The following is a 24,809-nucleotide window of genomic DNA, read 5'->3' as shown; positions in this document are numbered from 1 at the left end:
ATGGTTCACTTGGTCGTGCATCTTGTCCGCGAATGCCGACTAGGTGGACTGGTACAGTATAGGTGGATGTATTCGGCAGAGAGGTAAAATAACTTTACTACTATCCATCAATTTATTTTTTCATCCATTATAAAACCGTCACTAACTGTAATGAATGAATTATGTTCATATGTAGGAGCCTTGGGGGGTTTAAATCTAATGTTCGCAATAAAACGGCTCCTAAGGGCTGCATTGCGGAGGGCTACATAGCAACAGAGTTGGTGGCGTTCTACTCGAGGTATTTAGACAATGCACCAACATTTCACAATAGGGCTCAAAGAAACCCGGATGGTTTAAAGGGGGCGGGAACACGAGTTATCCTCGACCGTGTCGCATTGACACAAATTCACCGATACATTATGTTTAACTTAGACGAGTTCTTTCAACTACGAACGTAAGTCGGGTTAGTGGTCTATGCAACTTCAGGTGGTGAATCACCCTTAGTTGTGAACTATAATAGAATTTAAATTTCGTATTGTAGGGTGCACATAGATATACTTAGGCGATCATGCGTTAGGGGGCGAACGACGAAAGATCAGTTGGAAACCCAACATCATTCGCTGTTCTGCGATTGGTACCGTGACTACATAAGACTACTATGATGTTTAACTGAAAGAGTTGGATTATATTTACTTATTGTTTCATAACAACTAACAAAGCTAACTCCTTTGTGATTAATTGTACGTAATATACTCGTAGGTCGATCGATTGAACGATCGATGAAGGAAGGAAATAGGTGACAAACTAGTAATGCATTGTAGAGGGCCGAAGGCCACAGCTACAAGATACAACATATATGTGGTTAACGGGAAGCTATTTTGCACCATTGCATTCGATGCTGGAAAGAAGACGCAGAACAGCAGCGTGTGCGTGCCGACTGTTGATGGCGAAACATACTATTGGAAGTTAACGAAAATAATTGAGGTGGAGTACTTCGACAGGACTAAGTATATTTTGTTCAAGTGCGATTGGGAGGACAACACGAGGGACAGGGGGTACAAGGTAGACGAGTATGGCATGACGCTTGTCAGCTTCAAAAACCTTCTCCGCCGGGGCAAGGAAATTATTGATGAGCCGTATGTGCTAACGTCACAAGTTGACCAAGACTTTTACGTCCAAGATGAAAGGGACCCTGATTGGGCTTGTGTTGTAGGGACTAAACCTAGAAATGTATATGATGTTGGTCAAGGTGAAGGTCCTGATGATGAATGTGTCAACTACCATGAGTGTGAGCCGATCCTATTGACCTGCAATAATGAAGTGGATCCGCATGATGATATTGACTACATCCGACAAGACTTAGATCCGTATGTGGTTAAAAAAAATTTGCTGTAATAATATATATAGTTCACATTATTTGACGTGTTTTATATTATTTCTTTCTACATTGATTGGTTATTGTGGTGCATATTTTATCTATTATATACATAATTAATTGGTTGCGTTATGTATTTCACAGGTTGACATGAGTACCAGGGGGAGGAGTAGACGACGAGGGAACCTACATATAGACGAGCCGGGGTATAGATTACTACTTCCTGAGCATGGGGAAGGGTCTCAGCAGGTTCCGTATGACACGGAGGCCTCATATGATCTTGGCACTCCAGTGCCTACGATGAGCGAGATGGGGATATGTGCACACGGCGAGGTAGAGTGGTTGTTCCCCCCCAAGTTAAACAGTAGTATCCCATACAGTGAGCCATCGTATCCGGATGATAACGAGACACAATACTATGAGGAGGACGTGGATGATGGCTCAGGTGACTTGGAGCCCGATGATCCTCCAGAAGTGTTGGCGTTCGCCAGCTCCAAACAATAAGTAAGTATATATGCTTTAAATACCAATATTGAATACGCATAAAATTTATGTAATTACTATTGAATTCAAAATAATTAACATTTACAATTATTAATGTGTTAGACATCGGGCGAGACGGGGAGACCCAAATTCAGGTGGTAACCATCCTACCATCGAACAAGAGGTGGGATGTCCCGCCTGGGCAAAAGGTCGTGTGTGAGTACCATAGGGCATGGTAGCCCGTAGGATTTAGCGCGATGAAATTCCAACGGTCAACCGGCAACATAATAAAGACCGGGAACTACGTAAGACTACGGGATGAAGGGGCGGATGTACCTCCTCGTACGAAGGAGGATGTATGGGACGCCTTAATGGTATGGTTAAACTATTTCTTCTATTTTCGCACGTCAAAATATTTTTTGACGTACTAACTTCGAGGACGTCAAAAATTTTTGACGTGGCACTGTAGACACGTAAAAAATCTGAGATTTTTGACACCCCCCCATTTTAACCGGTGAGGAACATCAAAAGGCCCATGTCAAAAGAGGTTTTTGACGTGTCAATACCATTGACACATCAAAAACTCCTAGTTAAAAATTCCCAGCATTTTTGTAGTGTCTGTTATAAAAAAGAAACCCTAGAGGACAAAAAATAAAGATGTCAAACCCTATGGGGCTTTTTAGTATTTAACCCTTTCCTTTTTAATAAGGATTGGGTTTTTCTTTTCCTATTGAGATTTATTTTCTTTTTCCTATTAGGATTTGTTTTCCTTTTTCAATTAGGTTTGTTTTTCATTTTCCTTGTTAATTTTGAAGGTGCCTAGCCTATATAAAGGCATATAGTCTTCGTTATTTTTCGATTCAGTTTATATTATCAATTAAATTTAAGTCTTTCAGAATTATTTCTCTGTTTGCTTATTTGGGGCAATTAGAGACTTTCTCTTCCCTATTTGTTATTTTCTCTATACCTGAATTCTCTTTTCAATCTTCAATTCTTAGTTTCTTCTACTATTATACATTTTCAGAATAATCTTAGTTCTGCCCGGAGTCAATTGGCATAAAAGCTTAGTGTCTTCTTGAGATGAATTTTTTTTTTTTCATTAGTTTTTTATAACTGGTGGTCATGGTCAACGTGGACAGGTTCTAAATGAGAAAGTCCCTTACCATGAGCACAGTATACAAGACATGATGATTGAAGATTTGCAGATGCAGGTTGCAGAGTTAACCCAGCATCTAGCGACGCAAAACTTGGAGATGTATTGCGATATTGATGGTCGCAATTCAGACTCCAATTTCGAGAACCAGTACCACAAGCCTGTTATGGTTCAGGAACAATGTGTTCTGAATGAGTGACATGAAGACTTAGGTTTTAGAGTTGAGTTTCCAGAAATTTTTAGTACTCTCAAATCCTTAACTATTGTTAGCAAGTCTCAAGCCCATCTACCAAATCAAGCTAATAAATCAATCTCATGCAAATTTGCATATATCTTTTCCTTTTCTTTTTTAACCACAAACTCACTTGTAAAAACTAAACTAAATGCTGGAGTTGAACTAAATAAAGATCTTTATAGATATTATCAATGCCATTACACATTAAACCTTAAACTTATCACTGTTAAAGTATTACAAAGGGTGGTCGTCTCTGATCAGTTGCAGTGCGTAGGCGTGGGCGTCGTCGCGGGTGGTTGGGTGCATCTCCAGATTTCGAGCTGGTGTCGTGGGTGGGCGTCGCCGATAGGCGGCAGTGGTTGAAGGTGGCAGAGGCAGAAGGTGTTGGCCCCGTTGGGGGAGGGAGATGCGTAGGAAGAAGAGGAGGGAGGAAAAGATTTTGGGGTGAAAAAATGAAACCCTACACGTTTTACTCTTGAGATTTTGTTTTTCGTTTTTTGTTTTTTTTTTTTTTAAGTCCATAACCATGGTTTACCTAACCAGGACTGGGTCTTGCCACCCAGGATTTGATGGGCAAAATGTGGTCATTTGATTGCATTGTAGCATTTCTCTTATTGACGCGTGAAATTTGCCATGTCAATAATTAGTGACGTGGCAAATTCAACACGTCAAAAAACTTTTTGTTGGCGTAGCACTAATTAGGACGTCAGTAATTAGTGACGTGGCAAAAAGTATGTTACTGTAGACACATAAAAAAATAAAAATAAAAATAAAAATAAAAATAAAAACCCTTTTTTTGTAGTTATACTTCAGGATCTTTAAATTCATTTTGATACCATATAGAGTTAGTTACAAATCAGGTAAATCACATAGACTGACTTTGCATTTTTTCCTTTTAAAAATAAGCTCATATGGCAAGTAGGTGATGGGCAAGATATATGGATTTTGGAGAACAAATGGCTTCCTGACTCCAATTGATTAACGATTATCAATAAAGATTGCAATTTGTTAAAAAAATAAATAAATAAATCGTTTATTTCTTTATGATATGGAGAAATGTAATAATTTAGGTTTTTCTAATTCATCTTTCTGGTTTAATATTGAAGAACAACCGCTATATTCCTATTCTGTTGACGCGCGTGTTGAGGTCGTTGGAGATTACGAGTTAACGAGAGTGATTCAGGTTTTGAGCAAAGGGAGAAATAAATGGTATTGAATATTGATATCATGATGATATATTTTTATTTATTGTTATTATTTCTCTTAATTTCTTGCGTGCATGCTAGCTGTCAATAATCAAATTGACACGTACAAGGAATTCCATAAATAGCGTTAATTCTTTCATAAATAATATAACCAAAAAAAAAATTTTTGGTATCGGTGTGAACGTCTTATTAATTTAGGGCAGCGGTGATATTGTCTCCTTCAATTCTATAGAGGCTCCTTAGCAGCCGTCAATTAGTATTGGTTTCAAACTTTGTTACCTGAATATTTATGATGGCAATTTCATCAACGTCCGAATCAGATTGGGCATGGCTTCCAACGGACCTCCTAGATTCGATTCTGCACAAGCTGGCCTCACCCATTGACATGGTTCGTTTTGGTGCCGTATGCAAGTCATGGGGGACAGCGGCACGACAAGGCACTCAAATTCCCAAGCTGCTGGTTCCCAGCAAAGACAATATCGAGAAAGCGCGGAGTTTATACAGCATCACCGACCGGACAATCTCTGACGTTACCCTCCCCGTGCCTTACAATAGAAGAAGATGCTGCGGTTCTTCATTTGGTTGGTTGAGCTTTGTAACCAACACTTCGTCCATTATCCTCTTCAACCCCTTCAGGAACAAGAAAATCCGTCTCCCACAGCTTCAAAAACTCACAGTCTATACAAGGAAGTCAGGTAAGCAGTATACCGTCAAAAAAGTTACATTGTCCTCGGACCCCGCTGAGGACTCGGATTGCCTTGTCGTGGCAATATTTGGTGAATTTAGTGACTTGGTTTTCATGAAATTAGGTGACGAATCTTGGACTTATGTGGAACATGAGTATGGACACTTGTTCTCTGACGTTTTATATTATAAAGGCCAGGTTCTCGCCATTGATCATCGAAGTGAGCTTATATCCCTCGATGTCAATACCAATAAAAAAAATGTACTTGCGCCCCAAGATTTGGAGCATGCTTACCAGACATATCTGGTGGAAACATCTAACGGGGATTTGTTCCTCCTACGGAGGTTCTTCGATGATGATTCGTTATCTGAACAGATTCCACAGAGCATAACTGGTTATTTTACGGTGCACAAGCTTGTGCTAGATGATGAAAGTGGAAGAGTGGTGGAGCGGGTGGAGGTGAAGAACATAGGAGATGATGCCTTTTTCGTGGGAGACAATCAGTCTATATCTATTTCAACTTCTGACTTTCCGTATTGTCAGCCCAACTCCATATATTACACTGATGACTACATTTTTACTCGTCCATATTTTCCAGATGGGGCCATTGACATGGGTATCTTCAATTTGAAAGACAGAAGCATTCGACTACACTACAAACCAAATCCTTCACACAAGTACTATATGCCTCCCCCAATTTGGATACTATTGCCCATGTTGTAAGGGAAATAATATGCTCGACCAATTTTAGATGGCTTACTTGATTTTGCTTTTCTATTATATTACGTTTTAGCATTATTTGATATGTTTTTCTATTATATTTGTTGGTGTTTCATTTAATTCCAGATACATAAATGCTAGCTATAGACTCCAAGATTTTTTTTCCAAATTCGTGTTCCCATTGTTTATGTAGCATTTATCTTCCATAACCAGAAACTAGTTAAAAATATAAATTGTTATGAAAGAATCATTTGAAACCATTTTTTTTTTAAAAAAAAAAAAAACAACGCCGGGGGGTTCAAGTATCTTTTGATTTATGTCAGCTTAATGTGTAGCCTTGGCGTCAAGTTTTGCTTCTTCTAAGAGTATGCAAGGAAGAGGAATTCTAGATACCTGAAAATTGGATTTTCTTTCTCCTTTTTCTGACTTGAAGATGATAATCACCCTTATTAAAGCCCAATAAGTAAAATATTTAATTGAAAAAATAAAAATTTAACTAAATGCCAACAATTCTTATGCATATTTTTGGATTAATTGGCGCCTAAAAAAAAGGCTAGGCAAAGTCTGGGTGTTTGTTTTACATAGGCCAATAAATGAACAATTCTCATAGGCGTATATGGTGTTTCAAATCACAATGGATACTAGAGCCAATCGGTTTTCTACATAAATTCTAACTCTTGACTGTATAAAAAAAAATATGCATCACAAATTTAGAAAAAGACCATCACAGAGTCAATGGGAGTCTTATTGTGCAATGGAAAATTATGGAATTGGTTTAGCAGGCAGAGAGAGAGAGAGAGAGAGAGAGATGAAGAGGACCACAGTTAGATGATAACAGATTAAATTTTTTGGCATATAAATACAGCGATAGTAATTGTGGTTTTATAAATTAAAAGCAACAACCTCTCGACCAAGTAGAAGCACGTGCTCCTTGAAAAGTAGCTCAAATGGAAAGCCAACCCCCCTTTGATTTGGCTAGATTATGATGATGGGGCCATGAAGTATGAAGGGTTGCTTTAAGAGCCATGCCATGAATGATCGTACCAGAAACGTGTGCCATTGACCAATGGCCGGCATGGAGGGAGTGCTGAGTTATGCACGCGAGACCGTGAAACCAGCAAGTCCGCTATGATAGCCGCTTATTTTATAGTTTATTCGATACGTAAAATATTTAATTAAAATATGAGATAAATTGTAAAATTAATGTTTGAACTTAAAACTTGGCTTTTGATACCAAATGTCAAAAAAATCAACATTGATTGGATCATGCCAACAATCAGTTTATCAAGCCCATGGACAATTGGAAGAAGCCCGCAAGTAATTAGACACACACAATGTAACAGGATCACCTTTTGTGCCACTCGCGAAGGTACTGGTAACGGCAGTATTGGCGGCTGAGCTTCTGCTGAAATTGGCATTGTTGGCTCTGCTGATGAAGATGACGATGATACTTGAATCACCTCTAAATCATTAGGTGCTGTTTGTGAAGTTTGCGAGGAAGAAACTGCAGCAGGTACAGACTGCAACCGCTGACCTGGAGTTACCAATGCTGGTGCAGGTGTTTCTGTGCGAATAGAATTGGATTTCCCAAGAATAGAGGAGGTAGATTGAGATGAGGTTTGAAATGACAAGATTGGACCAGAAATTGCACTAGGTTTGTTCGAGATTGGTGGCACAATAGCATTTATATCCAGACTAGGCGTAGCCAAAGGAGCCAGAGATGGCAAACTAAAACTTTGTGCGACTGCTGGAAGGCCAGAATTAGGTGGTGGCTTGTTAGGCACTAAGTTTCCTAATGTTTCAAAAGCTAGTGTAGCTGAAGGCACCAGAGGCAGAGTTGGTGGCAGAGTTGATGGAGCCAAGGAATTGGGTATAAAATTCAGGGAACTAGGACTGGCAGGAGGCATAGGAGATGGCACTTCAGGTAAGTTTGAAGCTCCAATGGGCATAGGGGCTTTAAAATTAGGATATTGTATTGGCTGCTGCATTGAAGGCGGCATTGACAGCCCACAGGTGGTGGACGAAGCAAAGATTGTTGATGCAAATGCGGAAGCCCAGTTGGGGGACCACAGTATCCTTGCCAGTACATTGGCATAGCAAGCCCAGCACCATTTGCGCTAGGAGGAGGTGGTGTAGCTCCCCAAGACCCTATATTACCTCCAGGTTGGAATAGTGGCAGGCCACCTTGGAAATTTGACCCATGGAGTCCCAACTGCGCATTATGGGAACTAAGATCCGTCAAAGACCCACTACCGGCAGGAGGCAAGCTTCGTAGATGTAGAAACTGAGCGAGGATAGTGAGTCTGCCTAAGAAAATAGAAAGAATTCAGAATGGTGTAGCCTGATTTAACTTATAATGTGACCAAAAGGTCTTCATTCCAATTACGTGAATAATTGCTGGATCAACCGGTGGAAAAGATTTAACTTGTAAATCCTGTAAAAAGAAACTTCAAGAATGTTTGAGGACCATTCTACTCACATAAGTATATCAACCAACATAAAACACCAAGCGTTAAAAGTTGAATTTAGAGATAATATCTGTTAAGTTATTTTTATTTGTTCTTTTTTGAAAAAGGTAAAACTTCAGAGTGTTCAATGTAAGAGTCATTCAAAACAAGGGCTAAAAGCTGTCAACTATTGCATAAAAGCATTCAAGATCAGGCCACTTATTGCTGGGCAGCTCATTTTCTCCGAATCTTGTAGTCATATTGGCTCCACGGTGATCTATCTTTGAGAATTATCAAACTCAAATTTGATATGTTTTCACCACCAATGCATACCAAACAGAAAAAATAACTGCTCTGCTTTAAGGGTCATTAAAAGTCAATGACAAAGCCTAAATAAAAGTGCATCTCTGTTGCAGTTATCTCAACTCATCAAGCATACAAGGTCAGATCTGACACGTGGAACCACCAGAAACAATGTCTTGACTTTCTTCCAAAGAATAATTCACACTTTGAAATTATTATGCATATAAGCATATTACTTAAATAAATACACTATACAAACAATCAGAGCATTTAAAGAGTGTCTGCACATAAGATACCTTTATGTCACTCCCATGGAACAGTATATATTCATAAATTTTGTCGCCTGGAGGAACTTGTGGGCCATCTTTTTTCCAGCCTTCTGTTCCAAATGATCGTGCTGCCACATGAAAAGAGACAAAACAAGATGAACAATCCACCTATAACATATCTTAAATATATAATAGATCAGACAAAGAAACAAAAACAGTACATAAAAAGAGAGCTGTATAAACAAAAACAGTACATGAAAAGAGAGCTACATACTGTTTGATGAATACGCATTATGGCCCAAATATAAAATATGTACATATCGCCTGGAAATGTTGTGTCCTCCATATTAGTTGCTCAAATTCACGCTTTCATGGATAAACAATAATAGAGACTAATAGAGGTAGTAACGAGATCAGGTCAGAAAAAAAGTTTGTAACCGGGTATTTGGGAATGGCCATGCTCCGCCCACCAACAATATGGAGTTGTGTGAGGATGTTAAAGAAAATAGATGATAATTAAACATAAGAATAGAGGTCAGAGGTTTGTTTTCTTTTAGTAATACACTCCGAGTTTAGGCTTTGGTCGCGATTAAGGTTTGGTAAATAGTGATTGATTCTGTGCTGAGAGAGAGAGAGAGAGAGAGAGAGAGAGGATGAAGAGAAAAAGTATAATGAAAGCCAAGGTTCTATGACTTGAAATGTTGGAAGTGGCAGTTCCATTATATAATTAAATGTCCTTTTTTGTCCACCTTTTGTGATAAATGTGTTTTTGTGTGTGTGAGAGAGAAAGAAAGAGAAGAGTCACTAAGGCTCACGCTATTTTGATGTAAACAAACAGTAAAAAGTCCTCAATCCTAATCTGACCCACCATTAAGCTCAAAGATTCCTACAACACAAAATATATATAAAGCAGTGAATAGGTTGAAGGAACGGGCGGGCACCCACTTGGTTTTTATCATCGGTGTCAACATCTGTGGAGGTGTCCGTCTGTTGGCTGGTGTCTGCAGCCATGCCTGACTTACCCCAGCTCTCGATATGGTGCCCGTTTCCCAGCTTTGCCCCAGTCGTGATATTCCCCGTCTGGTACACAAATTCCTTTGCTTTGTCCACACAGCTAATGCTCTACACAAGCACACATGGCACCCAAGACAGCCCCCAAAACACCAATCAATAAATAAAGCATCGAAACTTGATCATATAGTCCTCTCAAGTTTATGTATGCCTCTAGAGAAGTTGGAGCATTCAGAATGGATAAGTACCGCACTATTACATCACTACAGGCATGCAGAATGGTTGTTAGGCCTCTTAGGCAACAAGGCATGATGCAAGATTAGATATTTTACAACTTTGAATTCTGAAAGTTGTATACAAAATTTTCAAATACAGTGCAAATTTTAAAAAAACTATAGCTCACACAAAGGAGCACAAAACACATAACAGCAACAAAGAACGCCAATAAATGTATGCTTAGACTATATACTACCAATACAAGTTGCAAAATAACAAATACAATACACACCAGCACTTTAGAGACTTAAAAAGCAAACTTATCTTCTATTACACAAAATACAACAGGGAACTCTACTATCCCTAAAGCCACTAATTTTCTATAGCATGCGCATGTCACAAGTCACAAGTCACAAGTCACATAAACCCCTTCCGATCCTTTTTAGGCAAGCCAAATTACTTTATTGCTGTACCTCGCCCTGCTTGACACTAGCATCAAAATCATCCACGGGTAATTTTTTTTTTTTTTTTTTTTTTTTTACATGTCCACACAAGGGAAGGGGAAGGAGGATTCGAACTAGCAACCACCCCTTCAAGAGACATGGTCCACAGCCGATTGAGCTACCCCTTGTGGACATCCAAGGGTAATTTTAACCATGTAACAAAGTCCTTTAACCCAGTCCGCAAAAACCTTACCAACAAACAAACAAACAGCAGCAACCAAAAGACCCATATTTCCCATGGGCCAACTCTTCATAATGAACTCTGCAGACACCTTACCAACAAGACTATCCATCTGATTATCCAACTTCATAATCTCAAGTGCATTCAAAATACCATCAATTGCATACAGATAGCTCTTCCTTGAAGGTCCTACACTGACACTCAAATCCCTGAACCATCTCCATCAACGACAAAGTCTACTTAGAACAAAAAAGTCAATACATAATTCGTAACAGATGACAAATCCAAATCTTTAATGGCATAAGCTAACAAAGAAATTTAAAGAAAGAACCCATGGTCCTAGACCCAATTTAAAGACCATTAAACTTTAATGAAGTGCATGGTTAAAGTATTTTGTCTCACAGTTCGAGCACTTAAAAGCAATAGATCAACATCATTGGTACAAACTATGGCCTTGACCTTTACATATTTGACATGAACCATGCCCTTCTCCAGAAGGAGAAGAAATTGGCTCTTTTTGTGTCAAGAAAATTAGTCGATGCATGCATGGTGCAAATAAAACCAGCCTCTTCACCTCAAAATAATAACTTAGAGATGAACTAAAGAGGGCTAGGAGTTGGTTAAACGTATAGGCATACAACATTAAAATTGGCATACAATGGCCCTAGGGCCTTGGCTCTGTGAGAAGATCGAAAGAGAAAGGGTGGGACTACATTAGAATAAATATATTAAAAGTAGATCTCATACAATTGACATAGGATTAAAATCTTTATGGGAACATGCTTTCCAACTAGGAGGACAAAAATTAAGGTAAGTTGAGCATTGAAACAATGCTTCCACAAACACTTTCTTATATGTAACTACAAATACACTTGACCACGTACATTACCATATAATCCAAACTGATTTAATATCCAATCTTCATCACAAAACGCAAATTTAGATGTTAGTTAAGAAAAAATGGGATACATTTACAAACCCCTGTCAGGTAATTTTGAAAAGAAAAAGACAGAGTAGTAAATTCATCCAACCAAAATCCTTACACAACTAAAACAAGCGAAAGTACTCGGCTAAAAATGACAACAAACAGTACAAAGACTCTCAATTTTTGCAAACCTAAACCCCTCAAGCCACTTGAATATCAAAAACGTAAGATCCCGGCTAGGATGAAGAAAGGATGTATCTCATGGAAGAGAATCCGGTTCCACGGGGGTAGCGTGCAGAACCGAGGGGATGAAAGATCATTCGTAGACCTTTATCTGAAAGGTCGTGAACAAGTTGCCCCTGTTGCAACAGCGGCTTTCGCGTTAGCCGCCAACACATTCAAACCGTAAAAAAGCATGTACAGAAAGGCATCGACTTGCAAACTATAATTAAAAATCCTGAAAGAGACACTAATCAAAACCCCAAAAATCCACAGAAAAATGAGCAAACTTGGTGAAATGGAAGAGCACCTGGCCATTGGCAGAGGCAACGTGGACCGCAGAGTGGCGGTTGTAGACAGTGGTTTGATGTAACAAAGCCGGCTCTCGCCTCAACAAACAGTTGGGGCTTGGGCGGTTTTCGAACGGCGGACTTCCGACGACGGTGGACTGGTTCTCGGGCGAGGGGAGAAAAATATGGGGGAAAATGAGCCTTCTCTGAGAAGGGGTAAACGTCATTTGACACAGGGACGCACGCATTTTATTTATTTATTTATTATTATTATTATTATTTTAAAATAAATAAATAAAATAAAATAAAATAGTCTCTTTAAATCACGTGAGGTGGCATGTGCCGCACCGATTGAGTACTGTTGATTTAATTCAGGTAACTTTAATTTAGAAAAATGTTAAAGATGAATAAATTTCTCATATTTGATTTATATTCTTTTATAAATTTAATAAATCATTTATTAGATTTTTGGGTTTACTATTAATTTATAGAGAATAATTTTTATAGGGTCTTGGCACAAATTATGACATTTATGCCCTCCAATAAGAAGGCGACACATCAACATGGAATACTATAATAAAAATATGGTGTTCCATCTAATTTTTTTTCTAAAATACCTAAAATAAAACACCTTCTAGAATAAACTTTTCATATTTTTCGGGCGAGGGGAGAAAAATAAAATGTGTCAAATATAAAGAAAATATTTGATCAAATTAATTAATTTTTTTTAAAAAAAAAAAGTGAAAGATATTGTATCCAAGTCATTTATATTAGAAAATGGCCACCATCAAGGCCGCTTCTTCCAGCTCGTGCCCTTCAATTGCCTCCAACAGCTTACAACATGCCTTACAAAAACGAAGGAGAGTGATAATGTGATATTGTGTGTGTTCTGGCATTTATGGATTAGCAATTGCAAAATAAATTACAATAGATTTCAAAATTTTATAGTGGTTCATCCAAATCTAATGATGATTCTGGATGCCACATCGAAGAGTGTACATTTAAAAGCAGAGAGTGAGAGTAAGTATAGTATTTGTCTTTTTTATATTAATTCAGTTGTAACTAACCATGTGCTGTGATTCCTTCCACTCTTCTCCTTTGTTCTTACTCTTGTTTAAGACTGCTAGACCACCTTATTAACACACCAAAAAAAGAAAAAAAAACCGCAGGACCACACAAGATTGCTTCTGTGCATTCCCTGCTACTCTTCCCCTTTGTTCCTTTCCTACTTCTTGTTTAAGACTACACAACCACATAGGAAAAAAAAAACAAAGAACATAACACATGCCTTACAACGTGATTATATCCTGTCCCAGACAGCTTCTTTGTCCCATAGTCTCATAAAAACGAAGAAGAGTGATATTGTGTGTGCTCTGGTGTTTACGGATTAGCAATTGCAAAATATATAGAGTAGAAAAGCTTCATTTTATTTTTAACGGAAAGAGGGAGAGAGACTCTAGCAATGGCTCCCAGGGCCACGAAGGTTCTTATTGTTTTCTGATATCTTCCCAAGTTTAAAGCTTTTCTTTAAATTGTTTTCTTAGCAAATTTTTGCTTTTTCAAACTATTTTCTGATTGCATTTTTCGTTAAAGAAAGTCACGTGTTGATTTTGATTAGCAATTTTCTCAAACTTCCTCATTCTTTCTCACTTATGTTGTTTCTTTTTGTTTTGTTTTTCTTTCTTGGGTTTATTTTGCAGAATTCACGTATGGATGCAGCCATTGATGCTATGCGTCCGTTGGGATATTATGAGAAATCTGTTCTGGAAACGGACAAAGAGTTCCTGAAAGTGGGGTTTTGCTCTCTCTCTCTCTCTCTTTCTTCTTTTGTTAAAGCATGGACATTTGTGGGGTTTTGGTTGTGTTTGAGATTTATAAGGTGGGTTGATTCAGGATTATGGAGAAGACGGATGGCACATCTTTGGATATGATTCTTACAGGATTCTACTTGAGCGCATTTTGGATAAACAAACAGGGTGTAGGGTTTTATTCTTAGACTTACACCCTTTGTGGTGTTTAGAGATAGATTTTGTTCTTGTTCTCCAAGCACTCAAGAGCCTATAAATAGAGGAGCATGTAGATAATGTGTTAGATTTTATAAATTGACCTTATACTGTGTGTCAGAACATGTCTAAGATATCATTTCATATCCCTAGTGGTTTGGTGCGAAAAAGGTTTTGGGATTAGGATTTTGTGAGTTTTCTTCATGATCGTGACATTTATGGGAGGAAGCCTCCTAAGCTCACTAAGTAGCTTTTTCATGACGACGTCACCATTTTGTCATCAAAAAATTAGATTGCCTCGCTCAAAAGCTCACTATCTCATTTTGTCATCATTTCCTCCTAGCAAAATGTGTTCAAGAAGTTGCTATGTAGTTTATCACAACGTCAGCATCCTGTCATGATGAAAGTTCCAAGATTTAACAAGTGCTGAAGAATTTTGTGTTTTAAAGAGATTCAGCACTTGGACATCACCTCAAGGTCATTTGGAAGTCATGACAACATCCATGACAATTATGGACATCAAATGGGCATCAAGAGAAAGTTGTAACGTTCCTAGGTTGTTTTGGGACATCATCTAGTCATCATAACGAGCTCCACAACAACAATATCAAGAAGAACCACCTCCTCCAAAAAGGTCTTCCTTAGAAGAAGCAGTTGCTGCCTTAGAAAAATAGTGTGCTAACTTTACAAAACATGCGGCAGCTCATCTTAGCCACATGGAGGAAAGAGAGCTATCATTTGAATGGATGGAGGCCTACCTCAAGCAAAAATCAGATACATTTAAAAAAGAAGAAGAAGAAGAGTGACAAAGTGAGTTGATGGCCAATCCTAATGAGCATTACATGGAGGAAGAGTGCACCTACTATCACGAGCAAGTTGTCACATTGAGGAGAGAAGAGGTGGTTGAAAATCCAGTGGAAGAGGGGAATGGGGAGCAAACCAAAGTTCCACACGAGCCATATCAAGAAAAAGAAAAGAGCATTGAGATTTCTTCAACATTAGCTCTTATTCCTAAAACACCAAGAGGCTAGGAAAGGAGTCTGTTAGAGCAACCACATGAACAAATTGAGAACATCAAGATAGAGAAGCTCCCTGAGTTTTCTTCCTATTTTATTCTAATTCATGATTCCCCACCGGATGAGAAATTGTTTGATAAAACTCAAAGTGGTCCTCCCTGATCTATAGACATTTGGAATCACCTTGCAGTAGAAAAAATTCATTCCCTTTGATGCAAGAGAAGAAAAGATTGGTGCTTCAAGTTTAAAGTACCAAAGTCTAGCTGAAGACATTAAACTTAGAACTCATGGGGGGCACCCCATAGTTTATCTTGTTATTTTATTTTTGTGTGTTTCATTTAATCTTTTTATTTATCTTTAGTTGCTTTGTTCTTTTTACTTGTTTTTGTTATTCTTATTTTGCAGGAACAAGTGTGCTTCGATTCAAGTTTGGGGGTGTGCTATGAGCCATGCTTTTCAAGACGATGTCGTCCATCTCCTGGGTACATTTTTTCCTTAATTTAGACACATTGGGAACAATGTGTCATTTAAGTTTGGGGGTATGGGAACACGTGTTATTTACACACACTTTGTCCTAGTTTCATGTTATTTGTTTTGTTTGTTTGCTTGTTTATTAGAAAAGGACAAAGAAAAAAAAAATTATGCATGTTCATGTTTGCCTTAAAATTTTAAGTTAATCTAAAAGAATTGTGGCTTGAATTCATCAGTGGGCTTAAAACTTTGAGCACATGATCTGATGAGAAAATTTGTTAGTTTGGTTACTTACATAGAACAGTTGAAAAATCACATGTTTGATTTGATCACACAAGCACAGTAGCACATAATTTGCGAGGTATGACATGAAGTCTGATGTGTGTATTTTTGTATCTTGGGTGAACTGGATGATTTATTAGATGGATACTTTAGCATATATATATGTGATAAAAAATTAAAAATTAAAAAAATCATTGAAAAGCTTTTCACTGAGTAACTGGATCTCTTAACTCAAAGCATTGAGTGTTCACGTCAAAAGGTGAAATTTTTTGATTTGATTGATGTCATGGTTAGTTTTGTTTTGTAGCCTTTTTGACTCGAGTTGGTAGGTCCTTTGGGGTGTTTTGCACCTAATGCCCTAAAACCATCTGGTTTGGGAGTCATTGACTTAACACTCGTTACATGGGTCAATTAGAAAGCTTAAGGGAACCAAACATTGCACAACCTGACTAAAAAAAAAAAAAAAGAAATATGCCATTGTTGTTCATTTTAATAGGGATTTCAGTAAACTTTGAGATATGGAGACATTACACATTGAAAAGATTTGGAAGCCTCATAATTTTGTGCTAGTTCACCTTACACTGTTTCCAAACTTGTGATATTTTAGCATGTCCTTTGTAAGTAATTGATCTTTGAGATTCCAATTCATTATGAAAATGGAGTTCATATTTTTAAGCTTGCTAATGAATGAAAATCATGATCTTGAAGTGATACTTCATCTTTTAAGATAACATGAACTGTGCATGATGTTTGTGGGTAACATTTCTAAAAAATCCTCACGAGACTTCACTCGTCCTCTAGAAAATTTCTAGAGGTTTAAAAGGCTTGTTGCATACGCTAAATGCAATCGTACATCCCACGAACGATGGATTTATTTTTTTGTTTTCTTTTTCCATATTAGTCTTTAGTTTTGTATTACTAAGGGATTAGCAATATGTAAGTTTGGGGGTGTGTTAAGTGCCAAAATATTCATATTTCAGCCCTTAACTTACATGTGTTAATCATTTAGTTTTGATTAATTTATACTATTTTAGTTCTTTTATGTGTTTTCTATGCTTTTCTAGCCTTTTGGAATAAAAGGAAGTAAATCTGGAAGATTTGGACTCAAAGAGAAAATTTTGGAAAAATTGGAGTTTCTAGTAGTGTGATCGATCGTAGGAGACTTGTGATCGATCGCACTTGTGATCGAGCGCACACGGGTTGCGATCGATCACACCTGTGCGCAGGAGAATTCTAGCAGCTGCAGACAGACTCCCTTTCCTTCCATATTAGGGTTTTCCAAGTCCCACTTGTAATAGGACTAAAACCCTACGAATTTTCTAGGTTTACTAGTGTAACAAGGACTTCTAAAGCCCTATAAATAGACCTCTAAACCTTGAGAATAATCAAGCTGAAAATGACACTTTCCAAGCAGAAGAATTGGAGCTATTCAAGTTCAAGTTTCGGGTTTATTCTTTTCCTTTCTTTTATTTTATTTTATGAAGATGTTTAATATCAAACTTATATGTAACTAATTTATTTAATAGGGCTAAATTGAAGCCCTAGTTATGTTTAGTTAATATTCAATGTTAGCGTCTTTGTGATAATCATGTTGTGATATTTAACTTGATTAATTCCTGCTTTCATGAATTCCGCATATGTGTGTGCCTGATCAACATATGCATGTGGTATGGACTAGTTAGTTAAACCAATTTGAATGACCGAGTCTTGAGTTTAATAAAAGTAACAAAAGAAATTCACACCGGATTCTTGGGTTAATCAACATGGAGAATCGGGAGTATACACTCATGCCCTAGGCCTCATGTATTTGTTGATTTCCACAAAATCATGCTTTCTTAAAGAACAACTTAATCTACACCCATGCTAAATCCTTTAAGAAAGAAAAGAGTTAGAGTATACACTCATGCCTAACTCGTTGCTTAGGGAAATCTATAGTTTAAGGAGTATACACCCATGCCCTTAGGTTGACAAACATTAGATATACATAATATGATCAAAACAATGGCATATTGACATATTATCTAAATATAATTAGTGGTGGATATCAAAGCCCTACCTTTTTATCATTATCAAATTAAAAAACCAATCTTTGTTTTGTTTTACTTTTAGAATTTATTTTAGACAAAATTTAGCAATCCTCGTGGGAATGACCCCGTACTCGCACTCTATACTACTGTGTTGACCTCGTGCACTTGCGAGTAAAACATACAATTATTTGCCTATTAATTTATGTAGATATTTGTAACAACACTGTAATAAGTGCTCTCTCTCACATGTTTATCACTAGTATATTCTTGTGTTGCTTTGAAAGGTGTATATGTTTTTTCGTGAAAAGCAAGTATGTTGTTTTTAAAACATGATTAAGATGTGTTTTTCCTCAATCATTGTCTTTCTCTCCACAAAATTTGTGCTTTTGGTTCAAAACCATTTTATTGATTGTTTGTGCTTGTTCCGAGTCTTGATTATATCTTGAAACTCTCTTTATGCCTTCTAAAATCCTAGTGTGCATACTTCTCTAGTTTGGATATCCTTCCTTAAACGTGGTTGTTGGTTGTGTCCCTCACCTTCCTGTGCTAGGATGAGCTTATTAATATGGTTGCTCTTAGGTTTGTCTAGATTGTATTCTCTTAGTTCTTTGTAGGGAAGTCTTCTTTTCCTTCCTTCCAAAGAGCAAAAGTGGATGTTGGTCCTACACCTCCTATAGGTCCTTCTAAAGTTGAAGTTGCATTTGCCTAGAGATTTGTGACTGGCAGTGACTGAGCTATGATCCTTTCCAATAAGCTAAATCTAGAAAAGTGGCACCTCCTATGGGTCCTTCTAAAGTTGAAGTTGCATTTGCCAAGAGATTTGTGACTAGCAGTGACTGAGCTATGATCCTTTCCAATAAGCTAAATCTAGAAAAGTGGTAAAGGTTGCCTTGACCCTAATCTTTTTGTCCACACACTTGCAATCTTATGTGTTGTGCATCTCCGTTGCTCAAGTGATTGAATTGTTTGAGTGATTGCATAGTGTTGTGTCTTTTCATACTTCTAGTGTTTTGGTTAACCTTCTTGGTCTTTGCATGCTTCATTTCCCATGGATGATGTTGTTGAAATTTTGATAATCCTATGGTTATTCTCTTTCAATATTTGGGATCTTTATGTAGTAATAATGCATGTGTTTTGTTCCTTTTTGGACTCCTTGACTTACATGCTCTTTTTTTATTTTTTATTTTTTTTATTTATTTATTTATTTTTTCTTTTTTTATGTACGATTGGCATGTGATTTTCTTGACTCGCATATTTGATAATCTTCTTTGGATTTGTTTTTTAGAAGAATGTAGGATTCAAAGTTTATGATTGTGGATCTTCCACATCTTAACATGTTGGGTTGTTTTGAAACTGCTTTTTCACATGCATTGTATCTTGGTAACATGTTAATTTGATTATTGCTTCTCCCATTACATATTCCCATAATATGTGAAATTTGTGACAATTGCCATTTGATTGTGCGTTGAGATATTGCAATTGTTCACTCACATGTTGTGATTGTGAGTTTATGGCCTATTAATAGAATGTGCTTGAGATTTACTAATGTCATGTTGGTTGTGCTTATCTTTTTGTTTTCATGCATCTCAACCTTGGTTGGATGACATGAATTGAGCATTTGAATAGGAGTCTTTGGACCTTCTTGCATTTTCATACGTATAATTTGAGTACTTCATGCTCTCATGTTGTGGGTTGTGCTCATAGTGTATGTTTTGACTTGAACCTTCTGTGTTACCACTTTGTTCTTTTGCACTCCTATTATTATCTTCCGAGGATACAAGTGGTGCCACTTGAGGTCCTTCATTTGTCTGTTATGACATAAATGGGGAGAATGTGGTTTATGGAGACACTTGTTAGGGAGATGTTGCTCATGTTAAGGGGGAGTTAACATTATAACCTTTTTTTATATATCTTTCATATCTCGTGTTGTCTTTGATATATTCTTTGAGACATTTTGGCTTGGTATGCTTTATGACACATGCTTTCATTTGTGGTTTTCTGTTTTAAATTATTTCACATGTGTCTTTTCGTTGTTGTATATTCTCCTTCCTTTTGAGTTGTTAATTTGGGGAGAGTGTGTTTCATTCACCTGCCCCCTTGACCATTCAGACAAAAAGGGGGAAAGAGTATTTTGTGTGAATGGGAAACTTGCGCTTTTTTAGTTGACTGGTTTGGTGCTTTGATCTTTGTATCTCACAAACATGGTTTTGTTTGGTGCTTTGATCTCTGTATCTGAACTTGCTTGTTGTTGACTTGTTTGATGCTTTGATATTTGTATCTCATTAACAAGGTTTTGTTTGGTACTTTGATCTTTGTATCATGCTTTTTGTTGACGTGTTTGGTGCTTTGATCTTTGTATCTCACAAACAAGGTTTTGTTTGGTACTTTGATATCTATATTTCACAAGTACGGTTTTGTGTGTTCCTCTCTTCTATTATGTTGCTTTTCTATTGTTCATGTACTGCTGTGTATCCTTGGCATGTTGCCTTGTGATTCTGTAGCTCTTCTCTTGTTGGCATGTTGCCTTGTTCGTTCTTCTCTTGTTGGCATGGTGCCTTATTCGTTCTTTTCGTGTTGGTGTATTGACTTGTTTGCTCTTTTTGTGCTGGCATGTTGCCTTACTTGTTCTTTTCTTGTTTTTATATAACATGGGTTATATGTCTTTCTTGATACAAACTCATGTGAGTGGTTATTCGATGATAGTGTTGGAGGTGTCTCCCACTTTGTTTTAATGCTATGCTTATAATGAGTTTGTTATTGTTTTCAAAGAACAGGTACATTAACATATTCCATCAACCAAAGTCTAGTAGTGGTTTGTTAGGCTGGGGTTGGGGTTGTAAATTATTATTTACTTGTAATTGTTCTTATCTCTCATGTCCTTGGGTTTTGTCATTGAATGGCCAAAGAGGGAGATTGTTAGGACATATTTGGCACTATTCAATGAGCAAAACTTGTGTTTGTAATTTCCCATTCCTTTCCCTTGTGTTAAGGTAAAGATTGGATGTGTTTTGGGTTCCAAAGGGGGAGATTATTAGGTTTAGTTTGGCCTTATTTAATTATCAAAACATTTTGTAAGTTTTAATTATTGGCTAAATGTTCGGTGATCAAAATGGATTCAAAGTGTGCCAAATCACTATAGTGTCCGAACGGGACTCATAGCCATCCGGACAGGATTTCAAAATCGCATAATGAATTTCTCCCAAGAGCCTCGTCTGCAAGTCTGTCTGAACACGCCGCACCAAAAGAACAGAGAAAGCGATGTTGCCCTAGAGCCCATCCGGATGAGCCCATTTACCGTTTGGACGGCCCGTAGTCTACTAGGTTTAATTTAAATGTATTTGAGTCCTAATTAGACTAGGGGTCTTTCTATTATATATATATAAATCTCTACAGATCTGTATAACTACGAATTTCTACATCTAAAATTCGCCGCCGTGTGCTAAGAGAGTCTGTGACATAAAAAGTCTGTTCTCTCTCTTAGAGGGATCGTTTTTGTTTACTTGTTGATTGTTGAAGTGAAGTCAACTAGAGTTCTAGTAAAGGGAGATCACGTAGAAGGATTGTGCCAGTTGTCTCTAGAAAGGGCTACTGCGGTAGAAGGCAAGTGGGTCACTTGTCTTATACAAGATTGTGTCAATTGCAAAGGTTTTGTAAGTGTGAACGTCTTGTAATCCTTTATTCTTTTACTGAGTTAGTTGATTTCCTAGGTTTGGTTGCCCCTGAGAGGTTTAACTTTAAGAGAGTTCTCTAATTGGTTTCCTCTTCATACCCAAAATATCTGTGTTCTTTATTGTTCATTGCATATCTGTTTTTGGTTAATTATTATTTGTTAGGTCAGATTTATTTCCGCATAATATTGTGTGAAACACCTATACATTCAGAATAGGTGTCGTTTGGAGTCATATGTAGAATTTTCAATTGGTATCAGAGCGGGTTCACTCTGCTTGGATTAATTTCCTGAGTGTGATCCTAGACTCCTCATAATATGTCTCACACAGTTGCACCTAACTCACTTCTTGTCTTTGAAGGATCCAATTATACGTTTTGGAAAATTCATATGAAAGCATATCTCAAATCTGTGGACGTTTGCATATTGTTGAATCTGGATGGACTAATCCTGATAAGGCAATTGCCAAATTTTCAAAGGATGAAAAGAGTGCTTCGTCTGCAAATGACAAAGTGTTAAATGCCATCTTCACATCTATCTCCAACGAAAAATTCTCAAGAATTTCTCGATGTGTAATAGCTAAAGAAGCATGGGAAACTTTGGAAATTACTCACGAAGAAACTAAAATTGTGAAAGCTTCAGAAATTCAGATGTTAATTTCTCAATTTGAAGAGATTAGGATGGAAGATGAATAGACGTTTGATGATTTTTATTCTAAGCTTAGCACTATTAGAAACTCTACTATTAATCGTGGAAAGAAAATGACTGATGCTAAGATAATAAAGAAAATCTTAAGATCTCTACTTGCGAGGTTTATACCTCAGATTATTGCCATACAACAAAGCAAAGATCTAGAGTCAATGAGAGTAGAGGAACTTGTTGGTTCTCTTTAGACATTTGAACTCATGTTACCTAAGCCCAAAAGCCCAAAAAATCTTGCTCTTAACATCAAGGCTGCTAAAGGTAAATCTGTAGTTCACTCTGATAAGGATTCTAGAGACGATGAAGAAATAGCTATTATTGCTAGGAAGTTTAGAAATTTTTTCAAAAACAATGGAAATTTTAGAAGTAGGGAATCAAAAAATTCTATGAATCCTAGTCATGAGGTTGGAGATAATTATGAAGGCAAAAATGATGAAAATTAAAAAGATAACTTATCTCGTGGTTGTAAGTGTCATGAATGTTGTGGTATTGGTCATATTCATACTGATTGTGGAAATTTGATAAATTCAGAAGGCAATGTCTTTAATGTGACTCAAAGTGATAAGTCAAACAATGAGGAAAAAACTGAAAATGTTGCTAATTATGTAGCTTTTGGGGTTTCTTATGATAGTGAACATGAGACTAGTGAGTCTAACACTCTAGATAGTGAACATGATATATGTGATAATGAATTAGAAGCGGAGGGTGATCTGCAAAATGCTTATTATAATCTATTTTTGGAATGCATTAAATTGAAGAAGTTAAATAAGCAACACTTGCAGAAACTCAAAGATGTTAATTTTGAAAATGATCAACTTTCTGTTGCTTTAACTGATTTACATGCTATTCATAATACTTTGATGTCTGAAAATCACATTTTAATTGCCAAAGTGAAATCCTTAGAGAATGAGCTTAATGAATCAAGAAATCATCTGAAAACATTCTCTAGTGAAAAGCTAAATCACATGTTGCATAATCAGAAACATTCGTTTGATAGAACTGGATTGGGCTTTGATAAATCTGGTGTTTCTTCTACTAATGTTACTTCTCCTTCAAAGTTAATTTTTGTGAAACCAGTTTGTAAAGAAGAAAGCTTGACTAAGAAGAAGGTAATGTATCCTCTAGTTTCAAGAGGTGAGAAAGGTAAGGGAATTCTAACTGATTCCTATGTGTCTCTTTCTACATCGAGACGTGTTCATATGCCAAGGAACCTACCTTCTCAAAGGTTCATTTCTACATGTCATCACTCTGGTAAGATTGGGCATATTCGCCCTAATTGTTTTCAATTGAATAATCATGAGTCAAAAAGAGACTATTTTCGTTCTAGGGATAGTCATGAGGAATTATTCAACATGCTAAGGGTGTTATCACCCAGTTAAATGACTTTGATAAGAGTTGCACTTCTGTTCCCAAAATGAAGAAAGTTTGGGTTAAGAAGGTTGATACCCACCCGTTGAGGGGAAGTGGTATTGGACTCACCTAGTTTAGGTGGGCACATTGCATGCCTAGGACAAACTTTGCTTATATATATATATTTGTGTCCTAGCGTCATAGTTTGTTGGGTGTTTTTTTTTTTTTTGGTTTAAATTTTTGTTGTTGTTTGTGTTTTGTTTCTTTTAACATGTTTTGTTTTGTGTGCATTTTTAAACCAAAAAAAAAAAAAAGACGAAAATATTTTAATTTGGTTGTTTTTTTTTTCTCTCTCTCTTTTGTACCTAGATAGTCCACTAATTTCTCATGTTGCTTTCATGGATTTAATTCCTTGCGTCTTTGAATATTCTAAATATGCATGAGATTAAAAATTGTTTCAATAGACTTGTTTCTGTGGTTATCTAAAGCTTAAGCGTATGTGGTACGTTCTACCTATGCTTAATTGAGGTGTTTTTGACTAGTCATATTTTTTTCAAATTGACCATATGCTAGTTGAACCTAGGGCTTAAAAATTCCTGGATTCTTTCTTTTTGTATAAAGCACCAATTGTTTAAGGACACGCTCTCAAAGAGAAAAAGAATCAAAATAGTGAAACAAAATCGAAAGAACATGTTCCTTATGGAATTTATTTTCACTGTGTCAAACTTGTGCCATTTGTTTCAAATGAAGATTGTATTGGATGAGAGTGGCTAGGCCCTAGTATGATAAAGTTTAACTTTTAAATGAATTTACTTGTCAAAACCTCATGTTGGTGAAACTTTCTCTTCTTTTTGTAAACTTGTATTTTTTTTTTTTTTCTCATTGAGTGGCTTAAACACACAACACACAAGCATGAGTTGAATGGATCATTTTTCTTGGCTTGGGTTAAACAATATGAGTTTCTTGCCATTTCTAGTCTCATGTATATTTTGCATATTTGGAGTATGTTTGGGATATTCATTGTTAAAATACATATGTGTGTTCATTTGACTCTTGAGCGGGAGAAATTTTTTTAAAGTTTCTTGTTGATTA

The 24,809-nt window shown here is 36.9% G+C and overlaps 2 protein-coding genes and 2 pseudogenes across 2 annotated transcripts; 2 read left to right on the top strand and 2 right to left on the bottom strand.

Annotated features, from left to right (window-relative positions):
• LOC148583093 (uncharacterized) lies at positions 1–1,858 on the top strand (annotated as a pseudogene).
• A 2,864-nt stretch (positions 1,859–4,722) lies between these two features.
• Positions 4,723–5,838, top strand: LOC132165019 (F-box protein At2g17036-like). The gene has a single exon (XM_059575532.2). The coding sequence runs from the start codon at positions 4,723–4,725 to the stop codon at positions 5,836–5,838; it is 1,116 nt and encodes a 371-aa protein (XP_059431515.2).
• Positions 5,839–6,459: 621 nt separating this feature from the next.
• On the bottom strand, positions 6,460–8,542 carry LOC148583092 (protein decapping 5-like; annotated as a pseudogene).
• Positions 8,120–12,430, bottom strand: LOC132165020 (uncharacterized). The gene is made up of 4 exons (XM_088511886.1): positions 12,220–12,430; positions 9,800–9,976; positions 8,882–8,982; positions 8,120–8,138 (listed from the first exon to the last, which is right to left on the bottom strand). Exons 1-3 carry the CDS (start codon positions 12,424–12,426, stop codon positions 8,884–8,886), a joined length of 483 nt encoding a protein of 160 aa, XP_088368012.1. The 5' UTR covers positions 12,427–12,430; the 3' UTR covers positions 8,120–8,138; positions 8,882–8,883.
• Between the last annotated feature and the right edge of the window lie 12,379 nt (positions 12,431–24,809).

The sequence above is a fragment of the Corylus avellana genome, chromosome 11 (genome assembly GCF_965113065.1).
Source record: "Corylus avellana chromosome 11, dhCorAvel1.hap1.2, whole genome shotgun sequence".
NCBI lineage: Eukaryota > Viridiplantae > Streptophyta > Magnoliopsida > Fagales > Betulaceae > Corylus > Corylus avellana.
Note: the sequence above shows the minus strand (reverse complement) of the source record. Positions and strands in the feature narration are given on the sequence as shown.

Coding starts and splice junctions, on each gene's coding strand:
- LOC132165019 (XM_059575532.2), top strand. CDS start 4,723: ATGGCAATTTCATCAACGTCCGAATCAGATTGGGCATGGCTTCCAACG.
- LOC132165020 (XM_088511886.1), bottom strand. CDS start 12,426: ATGACGTTTACCCCTTCTCAGAGAAGGCTCATTTTCCCCCATATTTTT. Junction 9,977..12,219: donor TTGCCTCTGCCAATGGCCAG/GTGCTCTTCCAT, acceptor GTGCTTGTGTAG/AGCATTAGCTGTGTGGACAA. Junction 8,983..9,799: donor ACACCGATGATAAAAACCAA/GTGGGTGCCCGC, acceptor TTCATGTGGCAG/CACGATCATTTGGAACAGAA.